Below are 14,595 nucleotides of genomic sequence, written 5' to 3' on the forward strand. Positions count from 1 at the left end.
CCAGCTCAGTTGACAGAGATTTGTAGAATTTCTGAGGTGGAAGTGATTTTGGGGGGTATCCTCACCCGGCTGGCCTTCTTGGGCATCACCGCACTGTGTCCCCTCTTTCATTTGCTCTCTTGAATCACATTACACAATGCAGTTTAGAAGTGAATGATCTAAAATACTACTCTCCACCATGTGACTAAGTATTTTGAAGTTCTCTGCCAGTACTTTCTGATATTCTCTGGTCTGGAGCAGTTGCTTACCCTCCTAAAACTATATCCACTTTTAAACAGCATTTTTAAGCTGTTCTCTTCTCCGTGCATATTGATATATCTCAGGACTGCATACCATTCTGCACTTAACACCCTATCTGAAATTGTGTTTTTTCATTAAATGATGTATCGTGTAACTTTTCTCCTTCCCCTTTTTTCACACTTGCCAAGTATCAGAATTAGTTTATTCTATCCCTTTGTATTTGTTTCTTTTGTGCTTATCGGAAAGAATGCCCCTGACTTTTCCTCATGCTGCAAGAGAACTTTCAAAATTGACATAAAGCTCAGGCACATGCTATGATCATTTTACATTTCTGCCCAAAATAATTTTCTCAATAAATATTTGCTGCTTTGAGGCAAGTATCTTTTTGAAGAGTTGATTAATCTGTATTTCTCTTGTCCTGGAGAAATCCATCTTGAAGATGCCGAAATGTGTAGATCTTCTAAATATTTATTTAGAAGGCATTAGAGCAGTTAATTACACCTGCCAGAATTTCTATAGATACTAATATTTCACAGAGAGACACTGTTGTTGGATTTGTATACATTTTAATGACTGCATTGTGTGGCCAAGGAAATCTTAATTTAGGGCACTGTGCTGAGAATGTCATATGTATTATTTCACTGGATTCCCCCAGTAACCCTATAAGGTATGTTCCATTATAATTTCCATTTTATAAATGAAGAATCTGAGGATAAGAAGCTCAGAGGTAATTTTTTTAAGATCGAAGAAAGTAATGGAGTTAGAATTGAACTTGCATGGTCTGTGAACTTGACAAGAGCAGGGCTTGTATCAATTTTTGCTCTGTACTTTACTCATACCCAGGACCTAACACTGAGAATGGCCCATTTTATGTACTCAGTGATAAATGAACAAATAAATGAAAAAATAAATAAATAGCAAGATAAGACTGTCTTAAAGTATTGATGATGTCTTGTCTGGCACTCAGCACTTCATAGGCCTTGAGACATGACAATTTATACAAACATATATTTATATAGTGTAAAATTTCTAACATTATTATTTATCTCTGTTGTATCATAAACTGCCTTTAATTGACATTTTCTTTTCTTCTTTTAGCTGTCCTTTAACTTCTGTAGTTTGTCTATCTTTTATAAATCATTGCTCCCTAAACTGAAGGCAGCAAACCATCAGAGGCCTAACTAAGGCAGGATGGTACATTATAATTACATTACTCTTTTTATGTGTTTTATTTCAGCTAATTTACCATGGGAAACTTTTGACTCATGTTCATCTTGTCTTCCAAGAAAATGCCCTAGGTCCAACTTTTTTGATTTTCTTGCTAAGGCATTCCTAATATTCTGCCTTTCTGTATATGAATAACAGTGCAACAATACCTTTACCTTGACTAACTTCCATTTTTATTAATTTTCCTCTCATTTTCCTATTTTTGTCAAGTTCTGTTATATTTTTAATCTCATTCCTGTCACTTTTCTCTCCCTCTCAGCTTTATGTTAGCTCAGGATTTAATGAGACCATTTTCTTCTCTAGCCTCAAAACCATTATTATAAATTATAAGTATATGCCATTATGTGTTTTCCTAATTTGGCTTGTGACCATATCTCTTAAGATCATTATTTTTAAGCCTTTATATATTTCAATATTGATGTCAATTTAATTCATTTTTCTTTCTCTATTTGAGTGAGATACAGAAACCCTATTTAGGGTGACTCCTATTTATTTCACAAGTTAGCCCTCTGTTATGGAAAGAAAGCAAAATTTGTATTACTTCTTTTTTCTTTTCTCCCTCTCTATTTGTTTTAAAAAGTGAAAAAAATAAATTTAGCAGTTCATCTCATACTGAAACTGAAATGGTTCCTTGAATTCAAATTTATACCCATACAACGGTATAATAACAAATTATTCCTGTCTCAGCGCTTCAATCTGTAACCTGCAAAATTCACTGTAAATGTTAAAAAAGATGTGTTGTAATTATGCTAAATACTGGTTCATTATTCAACTCCTGCTATTTGTTCTGGGTGAGGGCCAACTGAGCTCCCAACCCGTTCAAACTAGATGTTTCTGCCATTTCTAGTTCCATGTTCGTGCCCACCCATGAAAGAAGGATGGCTTGGATGGGATATGTGAGTTGTGACTTATTGGCAGTTTAGTTTAAAGTAGTGGAACAAAACAGCAGATGTGTGTCTCTACGGAACCCTCTCAAATGCACAGGCCCAGGTACAAATGCAGCCCTTTACACCTGTCAGATTCTTTCTTTCATGGCTTCACATTTGGTGTGTACCCCAAAAACTCCCAGACTCCTCGGACGTTTAGTTAACATGGCGCTAGCTGGACTTGTCTTCTGCTCTCTCTAACCAGTGATTATTTGCATATTTTTCTTTTCTCATAATGGTAATAATATCATGAGAAGGGATTCCTGTCCACCAGGAGTGCTTTATGCCTTATTTTAGCATTCGTAAGGTGGTAAGGCTACTTGGTTAATCTTTCACTGTATTTTTGGCCCAACAGTCCTGCTGTCTCAAGAAAGAAAAATTTTCTGCAGTTGAGTCTACTTGCCCTTCTTGCTCTCTTACCGCAGTCCCGGATATACTACCTTAACTAGTTTTATTTTAATAACTAACCTTTATTTCATTTCTTCCTGCTGATCAATAAATATTTTCCCTGAATTTTTCTTCTAATCAGTGTTGTCCATTCGGCATTTCCCTACCTTTCCCTGTTTTTTAATTTTTAGCCTCTGTTTAAAAAGAAGCATATTTATAATGTTTCCCTGTTGATCCTTTTTATTTCACTTTATTTGTCTTTTATGTTAACCATAAAATAATAGCAGGTGATCATATAGCACTGCTTGGATCCAGGCCCTGTTCTAAATGCTTTCCACATATTCTCACAACAGACCCCCAGGGTGGGCACCATTATTGTCCCCATTTTAGAGACGGGGACACTGGAGCATAGACAGGTTAAGTAATGTGCCTAAAATCTGCCAGGACTAAAATCTGGGCACGTTGCCTTTAGACTGTGTTTGTAAACAGCACATAAAACAGCAGAGTATTGATGGTATCTCATTATTATATTTCCTCATTAAGCCTTGTAAATATTGAGTAGACCAGTCCCTCTGTTAAAAGCATGACAGTCTACTGCATATCTTGTTACTGCATCCGGAAACAATCTCCCGTAACCTCTATAGATAGCTTTGGTCTGCTTGTTTCACGTTTGTGCATTTTCATGTTTTCTTTTCTGTCATTTCCCAGTGTCTTTCCCCCAGTCTTTTTACGTGTTGTGTCGCTTAGTTTAAATTTCGTTACCCAGGGCGAAAATAGAAATTTCCTTATTTCCTTTTGCCTTCAGTGAGCCCTGGGGACACTAATAACAAGGTCTGACCGAAACGTTGCAAAAAATCTTAACTCCTAGAAAGAGAGAAGAGAAAAAAGCAGCCTGTGGTTGGAATAATTTGGAATGCGTGGTTTCTCTAATTATAACTGTCCCTGATCCTACAATGGATGCCACCCTTCTGTGTGTTTTGCATGTGCCCTGTCCCCAGTGTTTCCGTAACTAGGGAGCAGTGTGATTCACACCAGTTAGCGCCCAGGTTGAAGCCTTCCTGTTTGCTCACCACTAGCTTAGCCCAAGGGGTTTCCATGTTGAAATCTTCAGCTGAGGCCATGGACTCCTTCTGGAGTTGCTTGCAGTAGAGATGTAAGTGATAATTCCTTTCTCTCAAATCTGAATCACACCCATGTTACCCCTAATGCATTGGGAACTAGGTTCCATCTAAACCTACATCTACCTCAGTGTTCTGGGATTATTTTAATTTTGTTTTATTTTGCAAAACTCTTGTGACCATAGGTGAGAAAATAATGTCCTGGGGGGATTGACATTGTGCTTTCCAGGTCAGTTGGTTCTCCTTGTTGTCCTGTGACGACACTGGGAGCCCAAGTACCATGGCTTGCTCTAGCTCCTCATTGGCCTTCTATGCTGGAGTGGCTCCAAGTCTGATTCTATTCACTCCTTCTCTCAAGTGGACGAGGTTCACCAGGGAGCTTGTGCCTACTTGGTCTGAGGTGAAATCCCCAGACTAGATTCCTCCTGGTAGGTAAAGTCAGACCAAATACAGCACTTCTGCTCTGTGGCTTGTTTCCAGTTTTTTCCATACAGACCCTCGACAAATTTTGTCCAACCGCGGACAGCCCTGGGCATGACCTGTGAATAGAAAATAGCACAGTCAACTTTGATCCCAGATGGAGAGATTCCCCAGTTTTGGAAGCCAGGAAACAAACGTGTAAGTCTATCGATAAAAAGCAAACTGGGCCATTGTACTTTGATTACAGAAAACAAGGTGAGGAATATTCTCTACCATCCCAGCACTTGGATGCTCCCATTACCGTTAAGTTCTTTCCAGCCATTTTGTTGTATCCTCAGAGATTTTTCTTGCTCATGAGAATATAAATAATTCAGAAAGTTACAGCCATTCAAGTTTTCAGGCAAATAGCTGAATGTTGCTTGTATTATACGTATAATGCCTTGCCCCTCAGTTTTGCATTAGGCACAGTTAAGCCAGTCCCTGCCCTTAAGGGCTCACTGTCTCACTGTCTCATGAGATTGAAATGAAAGTAAATAATTTTAATAAAATGTGATCAATACTGCAAAGAAGGAATAATTCATCCCCGGACGTTAGTAAAGACTCACCAAATAAGGTGACTTTTTGCCTTAGCAAGATGGTTCAGATGTTGCAGTCTCAGAAAAGGAAAGTGTGTTTAAATCTGAGATTAATATGTGCGAAGGGTTGAAGGTGAGAAAGATCCTACAAGCGCCACCAGGGCTTTGCAGGCCTTGTTTACTGCTCATCTCCATTGCTTGGAACAGTGCCTGGTAGGTACTTAATAAATATTTATGATTAATATTTAAGTAAAAGTATGTATTAATCATTCTTCGTAGGAGGAAGTGGTGGGAATTGAGGCAATAAAGGAAGGTTAAACCATCTAGAAGAGGGACTGACATGCTTTTAATGTATTGTTGAATTTGTTTTGGTTATATTTTGTTGAGGATTTTTACATCTGTGTTCATCAGGGATATTGACCTGCAATTTTCTTTTCTTGTGGTGTCCTTGTCTGTTTTTGGTATCACAGTAATGCTGGCCTTATAAAATGAGTTCGGAAGTGTTCCCTTCTCTTCTGTTTTTTGGAAGAGATTGAGAAGGATTATATTAATTCTTCTTTAAATGTTAGGTAGAATTCATCAGTGAAGCCAACTGGTCCTGGACTTGTGTTTGTTGGGAGGTTTTTGGTTACTAATTCAATCTTCTTACTATTAATCAGTTTACTCACAATTTCTGTTTCTTCATAATTCAGTTTTGGTGCATTTTATGTTTCTAAGAATTCATTTTTTTTAACACATTTCCCAATTTGTTTCTGTGGTATCAGTTGTAACATCTCCTCTTTCATTTCTGATTTTATTTATTTGAGTCCCTTCTCTTTTTCTCTTGGTGAGTCTAGCTAAAGGTTTGTCTGTTTTGTTCATCTTTTCCAAAAGCCAGCTTTTAGTTAAATTGACCTTCTCTGTTGTCTTTTAGTCTCTATTTCATTGATTTCCACTTTGATCTTTGTTATTTTCTACCTTGTACTAACTTGGGCTTTGTTTCTTCTTTTTCTAGTTTGTTGAAGTGTAAAGTTAAGTGGTTTATTTGAGATTTTTCTCATTATAGGCATTTATCACTGTGAATTTCCCTCTTAGAACTGCCTTTGCTGCATCCCATAAGTTTTGGTATGTTGTATTTCCATTTTCATTTGCTGCTCTCTTTTTTGCTTTTTCTTTTGATTTCCTCTTTCACCCACTGGTTGTTGAGTAGCCTGTTGTTTGATCTCCACATATTTGTGAATATTCCAGTTTTCTTCTTGTAACTAATTTCTAGTTTCATACCATTGTGGTCAGAAATGATGCTTGATATGATTTTAATCTTCTTAAATTTATTAAGACTTGTTTTGTGGCCCAGCATATTATCTATCCTGGAGAATGCTCCACGTGTGCTTGAGAAGAATGTGTATTCTGTTTCTTTTTGTTGGAATGTTCTGTATATGTTAGTTCAGTTCATCTGGTCTGGCGCGTCGTTTAAGGGCAGTTTTCCATACTGCTTTTCTGTCTGGATGATCTCTCCATTGATGAAATTGGGCCATTAAAGTCTCCTACTATTATTGTACTACTATCTGTTTCTCCCTTTAGGTCTGTTTATATTTGCTTTATATGTTCAGTTGCTCCTATGTTGGGTGCATAAATATGTATGAACATTATATCCTCTTGTTGGATTGACCCCTTTATCATTATATAATGACCTTCTTTGTCTCTTATTACAGTCTTTGTCTTAAAGTGTATTTTGTCTGATATATGTATAGATATCCCAGCTTTCTTTGGTCTCCATTTGTCTGAAATCTCTTTTTCCATCTGTTGTCTTTGAGTCTGTGTGTGTCCTTACATCTGAAGTGAGTCTCTTGTAGGCAGCATATAGATGGGTTGGTTTCTTTATTTTTAGAGAGTATGCCAAGACCTGTCAGCACCTCAAAGAGGAGGATCTCAGAACCTAGATTCAGGCTGATTGAAAGCCAGACCCTCAGGCAGCAGCCTTTAAAATATGCAAATATACCTCATTCAGGGGAAGACTGGGAGATGGGCGTTTCTGTCTGCTCTCTCAGTGTCAAATCCTGGGCTGATAGCTAGGTAAGAACTGCTTCTTTCTTTGCTACTGTCCCATTGAAGCCTTGAACATAAGCCCCACTGGCACCAGAGCCAAGCTGTCAAGGGATGTGTCCTTTGGTTCACAGCCATAAGAGCTGGTGCGTCAGACATGTACGCAAGCTCCTTTCTCAGAGACACCGATGATCTGGGGTCTTGAGATGTATGCCAGACCAGAAACCTTCCCCTCCAGCCAAAGCTCCAAGACAGCAAATACGCCTTTTTACAGAAAATTGGGGGTGGGTTTCAGTTGGCTCTGTCTGTTCGGTGCCCTGGGCAGGGTGTTATGCTTTCATGGAACACACGAGCACAGGCCCTGCTGGCCATCACAGCCAGGTGATGAAGGGGCGTCCCTGTGCATCAGGGCACTAGATGTAAAACTGGGGCACCAGTCATGCACAGAAGCTCCCTCTAGGAGATACCCACGAGCTGAAGCAAGTCAGTTGGGGAGCACAAAGGTGGTGCCCGCCGACCTCCATCTCTGGAGAGAATTTCAGTTGGTCCCCAGGTTTGTGTTAAATTAGATGCCTGCCCCTCAGGCCAAAGCTTTAAGGTAAGCACATAAGCCTTTTACAGAAAGACTGGGTACTTTTGGCTGCCTCTGTGCTGGGCCCTGGGGTAGGTGAGTTCCTGCTGCCCCTTTAGGGACTTTTTCTCAATTTGCTACAGCCTCATGGGTCTTGTGGGTGCAAGCCCCATTGGCTCTCAAAGCTAGATGTTTTGTGGGCTTGCTCTCAGGTGCAGGTCTTAAAGCAGGGGTGCCAGATATGGGGTTCCAAACCCTTTGCTACTCAGGGAGAAGCTCGGGGTTGTTACTTGCCGATTGTGGGTTGCTGCTTGGGAGTGGGGTTTATAGCGAGATTGTGTCTCAGCCTCTCCTACCTGATTCAGTGTGGGGTTTTTTGTTGTGTTTGCCTGATGTATAGGATTCACTCAGTTAAGTTTTGAGTTTCTTGCAGAGGAAATTGTTCCATATATACATGGAGATATGGTATATTCTTGGGAGGAGTTGAGTTTAGAATCCTCCAATATCACTACCTTGAACCAGGACCTAGAAATGTTTCTTACTTTAAGAGTTAGGTGTGCTCACATCATAGAGTGTATGTAGGATTGGAATAGAAGTACAGTTGACCCTTGAACAACACAGGGTTTGGGGGTGCCGACTCTCTGGGCTGTTGAAAATCCATGTATATCTTTACAGTTGGCTCTGTATCCACAGTTCCACATCCATGGATTGAAAAACTGTGGATCACGTAGCACTCTGGTATGTATTTAGTGAAAAAAAAAAAATCCGTGTGTAAGTGGACTTGTGCAGTTCAAACCCATGTTGTTCAAGGGTCTCCCTCATAGTCGAGCAATAACTAGCACTAACATCCTGATGTAATAACTTCTGGTGTTTTTATTAGGACTTCAACTATGTAAATAAGTATACATAGTTGCAGTCCTAATATATATACAATTTTGTATTTACTCTTAAAAGTTTACATTATACATTATGCATTTCTGTGTTATTATTAAAATTTCATGAATCATTTCCATAAATTTATTAAACTTACCAAAATGTTTTGTCTTACTGGTTTGGGTGGGTTTTTATTTTTTATTTTACACTTTGTAGCATGTTCATAATTCTTTCATTCCGGTAATCCTGTTATGATCTACCAAGCTTTACAACTTTTCTTTGAGAATCTGACCATAAGTGTTACGTACTGTTGCCATTCCTGGGTCTTACTCAGTGAATTTAAATTTTAAATGTCAAATCATCTTTAGTCAACTATTGCCACTTAATATTAAGCACTGTTTCTCTGTCTCATTTTTTTTACCTAAGTGTTTGAGGCATATATAATAATATATACATTTATATATATTATATTATTAATAATATATATTATATAATAATATATATTATTATATATATTATATTTATATATAATTTAAATATACACATGAAGCAGTTTGGCTAGTTTTTATTTTTGAAAATATCTCTTGGTGTTTCCAATTGTTTTCCTTTAGGAATTTCTTGCTATAAAAAGTAAAAGCAGTTTATTTGCAGTTTATTCCAACAGTTAAAATTAAAAATAGTTTTCTCTGACTTTTTATTGTCAACATTAGAGGCAGTAGTTCTTTTCATCTAGGTGTTTATTTGTTGGCTCTGACCTGGCCCCACTGAAAAAAAAATTTAATGTTAAACCCAAAATTCTAAAACCCTTCCATTAGAATAGGCTGAATATGAGAAAAATCAGAGATTTATTTTCACATTGCCATTCTTGCATTTTGTGATACGTGCTGTTCTTTCCAAAAATCTAGCCTTTAATCTTTTCTGATATATTTAGGTTTATGAATGAACGCTGTGGGCTTTCGTGAATGTTTATTTACACAAAGGATTTATTTTTCTTGATCTTCTACTTGGTTTTTTCTTAATGATTATATTTTATAGCAGAGATTGGCAAACTCTTTCTGTAAAAGACCAGATAGTAAATATTTTAGGTTCTGGGACTATAGGACTTTGTTGTTGCAGCCGCTCAGCTCTGCCTTTTTTTTTTTTTTTTTTAAACATCTTTATTGAAGTATAATTGTTTTACAATGGTGTGTTAGTTTTATGCTTTATGACAAAGTGAGTCAGTTATACATATACATATGTTCCCATATCTCTTCCCTAGCTCTGCCTTTTTAATGCAAGAGCACCATTTGTATTGTTTTGTTTATTTCTCTTGTTTTCGAGACTAAGAAACATTTTCTACTATAAACCTCCAGGAAAGTGAAATGAGCTCCATTAGTTAGGATGCAGTGCTGCAGGGTCATACTTTTAGTTCCAAGAAGATATGTGAACAAATGTGCGTGTAAACACAGTACAACTTTATTTATAAACATAGGCATCCACGTGTTCTATAGTAATAAGTAATAGGGAGGAAACAAAAAAACAAAAACATCAGGATAACATATGACTAATCTATTAAAAATGCTTTTCCCGGGACTTCCCTGGCGGTCCAGTGGTTAAGACTCTGCGCTTCCACTGCAGGGAGCGTGGGTTCCACCCCTGGTCAGGGAACTGAGATCCCACATGCCGCATGGTACAGCCAAAAAAAAAAAAAAAAAAATGCTGTTCCCTTTCTGTTATTTTAGTTTCTTTTAGCTTGGAATGATGGAGTTTATTTTGTTGCTTACCTTTTTAATAATAGCAGAAATAGTTTCCATACCCTTATATAAAAATCTAATTTATCCACCAGCTTGTTGTATTATTATTTTCTGCTCTCTTTGATTTTTAACAGGCACGGATTGTTGAAATACAGCAACAGATTTTGAACCACACCAAAAATTAACTTACCTTTTGGGGTATTTTTTCATTGAATATGCATTTATATTTCAAAAAATTAAGTCATTGGTGAAGAAATTAGTATTAACAGCCCTTGTCTTGGTTTGGATCAAGTGTCAGTTGTGACAGTAATAGTGAATTACTTCTATACTCTACCATTTGTAAACCTGAGCACTTTACATTTCTTTTGCAAGAAAGTGATCTCCATTTGGAATGAATAAACCTATCTACAAGGTTCCTCTGGGACCCTTCTCAATACTCTCAGAGATGTCAGACAGTAGCTCTCAGACAGAGATCACACTTTCTAAGTGTTATGTCTAATTGCTACAAATGAACTACATTCTCACTGTTGACAAGGCAGGCTTGCTCTGAAAAAATAAATATACATGTACCCATTTAGCTTTTCAAGTTCACACTAAAAATTCTGATAATGAGACTTATTTTCTAATTTCTGTTTTAGACTTTAAGAGAAGATGTATTCCATTTTATATTCTCTGATAGCTAATACCTAAAAATATTACCCTTCTTTTTCAGGTTTTGTATATTGTATATTTCTATTTATTTTCGTGTTAACTTGTATATTTCTCTTGTTCTGCAAACCAAGAAACATTTTCTGCTATAAATCTCCAGGAGAATGTAATGATCTCCATGGGTTAGGATGCATTATTTCAGGGTTATGCTTTCAGTGTCCAGAAGCTTCGTAAGCTGGCCCTAACCTACGTGTCCCATCCCCTAGTGGCTTTCTACCCCAGGCGCATGAGGTATGCCCCCCATTCAAGACTTCACTCAGCACTTTACCGCCATCTTTTCCTGTCTGGAAAATGGCCATGAATGAGTTCTCTGTGGCCCCACTTAAATGTTGCTTTCTTTCATTTCTCTGCAGGCAGAATTACCTGCTTACTCAGCTGAACACTGTATCTTTGCCTTGTCCTCACTCGACGTCCTCTTTGGTTATCAGCCCTGCGTTCCAAACACCACCTGTCCCCTATCACAGGTGCCCTGTGACAAATGCATTGAACACGTAATAATTATATTATGTTCAGTCAACACCTGAATAAACACGTAGAGAAGAGGAAAGCCACTGATCATTGTAGCTTGGTTAATCATATTTCCCCCCTTTCTTTGTTTTCTCTTCAGGTATTCTTGAAGTCTTACACTGTGTGTTAGTAGAAAGTCCAGAAGCTCTCAATATTATTAAAGAAGGCCATATTAAATCCATTATCTCACTTTTAGACAAGCATGGAAGAAATCACAAGGTAAGTGAACCATTTTATTGCCAGAAATAAATTCTGGAATAATTTTAAAACTATTTTTTTTTAAAAAAGATAATTTTTAAAAGGTGTGTCAAATTTGTCGTGAGTGTTTTTCACCTTTTAGTTCCAATCAGGTAATACTGCTTAGTGCTTATGCATAGCCTCAGTGGGAGGATGGAGCAGTTCTCAGTTTGTGTATGAAGGAAGGTTGGAAAATAAGTGGACACGTGGCTGTAATGTTTAAAGTGACTGGGTCAGAGGTAACTGGAGGGAATGTGTTTGTGGAAACTGCTGCTGACACTTGAACCTGAGAAGGGAATGAGAGTCTGAAGGTGGCTTCGCTTTTCAGGTTCTGGACGTCTTATGCTCACTCTGTGTTTGCCATGGGGTAGCAGTCCGTTCTAACCAGCATCTCATCTGTGACAATCTTCTGCCAGGAAGAGACCTGTTACTGCAGACACGCCTTGTGAACCACGTCAGCAGGTAGGTTCAGAGAGCCCACGTTGCCAGATAGGTAGCGTAACAAAAAAGTCATGTTCTAGCTTTGTCGCTAAAACATCGTATCGTCTATTTGTTTGATTAGAATCTTTTACATATTTCCCCAGGGAATAGTGTAGGCATTTTTTCTACCCATCAGATGAGATAACAACAATAGATGACCCAAGCAAAATACACATTTATTACAAAAAAATGTATAAGAGCTCTCATTCACGTTCATAGGTAGCTGAATTGCCGTTGTCATCCTCAGGAGCAGTCTGACAATGATACAGGGATATAATTATATATAATTATGTTTTAGATCTTCTTAGAACATAACTAAAAACACTATATCCTTCAATACCAATGGTGAAGTGCCTACGATGTATAATAAAGACATTGAATTCAAATGTCCAAACTATAATAAATTCTACAAATAAGCAATAAAACTACATTTTCAGTTAGATCTACCTTCCAAGGTATCAGACATTCACTGGGTACTTTGTGCCAGCCACTAATGCCAGGTGCTTTACAAGTATCCTACGCTGCTTGTGTTTGCACAAAGTGTTATTGTTATCTACATTTTATAGATTAAAATGTTGGAACTGGAAATGGAACTCAGGTCTAACTCCAGAGACTGAGCTCTTCACCACCATGTCGTAGTGCCTTCCATATACAAAATAATAATTACAACAACAGTAATAAATACAGCTTATAATTAAGGAAATGTTATATGTGATAGTGATAACTTTAATACACTGTGTTTAGCAGCTGTCCAGGAAATACTTGCTACTTCACTCTGGTTCAAACAAAAATGTAGGGTTTAGTGTATATTTCTACGTTGTGATTTTTTAAAAAAGATTGATTTAGGACTTCCTTTGTGGTTCTTTATATAATAGACCTGTCGTTAATGAGCAGTATTTTCTGAGATGTTCACTAATCCCTAGTATTAACTTAGGGTAAAAGTTCTTCAGTAAAATGCAATTAAATACAACTAACTAGAAATTATTCTTTTCACAGCAAAGCATAGAGAACAACAAAGATGATTAATCACCTTGGTTCATTCACTAAGACTATGACTTGCTTCAGCCTCAAACTCTGTATGACACAGAGCTTAGCTTAGGAAAATGTCTCTATGTCCTGGATTAATTGTAACTCCATTAGGTCCGAGGGCCTGCTGTGCTATCCTGAGTGCCTCCCCTTAAATATGATTAATGATATAAAATACGCTGAAGAGCAATTAGGAAAAAATAATAGACCTTTGAGTGACATTGCCAAGTTATCCCAGAAGCAAACATCAGTCTCTGAATGTTAACTGTAAGGTTGGCTGTCACTGCAGACTTCAGTAATTTGTTGTACTTAAGGAAACATATTTAATATGTAATATACGTCTTTGAGAAGCAGGACTAATTCAGAATAGCACGATGTAAGTTAAGACAATGAAAGTTTTATTCAGATTTTCTCACATGCTATTCCCATCTCTTTAAAGCATGAGACCCAATATTTTTCTGGGTGTCAGCGAAGGGTCTGCGCAGTATAGGAAATGGTACTATGAGTTGATGGTGGACCACACCGAGCCATTTGTGACCGCCGAAGCCACTCACCTGCGAGTGGGCTGGGCTTCAACGGAGGGGTACTCGCCCTACCCTGGAGGGGGCGAGGAGTGGGGTGGAAATGGTGTCGGAGATGACCTCTTCTCCTATGGATTTGATGGCCTTCACCTCTGGTCAGGTACGTAGTATCCATTTTCTTTCACAGTGTTTTTGAAGGAAATCTTTTGCCCTCACTGGACATTTCTAGAAGCTATTGGTATTGGTGCTGTTCATATCAGGTACATTTATTTCAGAAACGTAACACTGAAATGTTGAGAGTGTTAAGTAAAAAGCAGAATTTCACTAGGGGAAAAAGAAAACTCCTACAATTGTAGTACCTCTCCAAAAGACTTCTTTGCCTTTGAATGGTATACTTCAGAAGTGGCGTTCTGATTCATGAATCAACTGCAAAAACTTAAATGTTTTCTACTTGTCTTAATTGGTATGTGTGAAGCTTTAGCTTCCAATGTAAAAAAGAACCAAAACCAAATCCTGGAAAATAATTGGAATAAATAGACTAAGTTCCATCTTCAGGTGGGTAATGTCATGTCAGGAATTGGTAATTTGTCAAGTGTATTGTGAGGAGTCAGCTCATAATAAAATGATGCTTCGTTTCAGAAGTGTGGAAAGGTTTAAAAATGAATGTATAGTTCATTTCACTAGCTACCACCGCTAAGCTTTGATGGTTGAAAGTATATTAAAAATGAGTAATATATAAAAATAAAAATAGTACTCTTTTTTTCAGATTTATTAAAACATGTATTTTGATTGGCTCTATTTAAAAGTTTACCTTTTGATTAGGTAGATATTGGAATTCATTTGGATTCTGCAGACATATGCTTGTATTCATAAAGCAGCTTTAGAATGAACCTGATATATTTTATAGCACATTTAACATACAGAAAATAGAGAGAGGTTCCTTACATTACAGAAAGCTGAACTTTGCCTCTCATAGGCAAATCAAGTGGTATTCATTTATTAATGCTTTATAGGCCTCATAAAT

The 14,595-nt window shown here is 37.5% G+C and overlaps 1 protein-coding gene across 1 annotated transcript in view; it reads left to right on the plus strand.

The window, feature by feature from the left end:
* Positions 1–14,595, plus strand: part of RYR2 (ryanodine receptor 2) — a 772,975-nt gene that overhangs the window by 438,380 nt on the left and 320,000 nt on the right. Inside the window, exons 18-20 of the mRNA XM_059899659.1 lie at positions 11,408–11,526; positions 11,873–12,006; positions 13,490–13,731. Coding sequence (XP_059755642.1) covers positions 11,408–11,526; positions 11,873–12,006; positions 13,490–13,731 — 495 coding nt within the window. The remainder of the gene's footprint in view (positions 1–11,407; positions 11,527–11,872; positions 12,007–13,489; positions 13,732–14,595) is intronic.

The sequence above is a fragment of the Balaenoptera ricei genome, chromosome 16 (genome assembly GCF_028023285.1).
Source record: "Balaenoptera ricei isolate mBalRic1 chromosome 16, mBalRic1.hap2, whole genome shotgun sequence".
NCBI classification, from domain to species: Eukaryota; Metazoa; Chordata; class Mammalia; order Artiodactyla; family Balaenopteridae; genus Balaenoptera; species Balaenoptera ricei.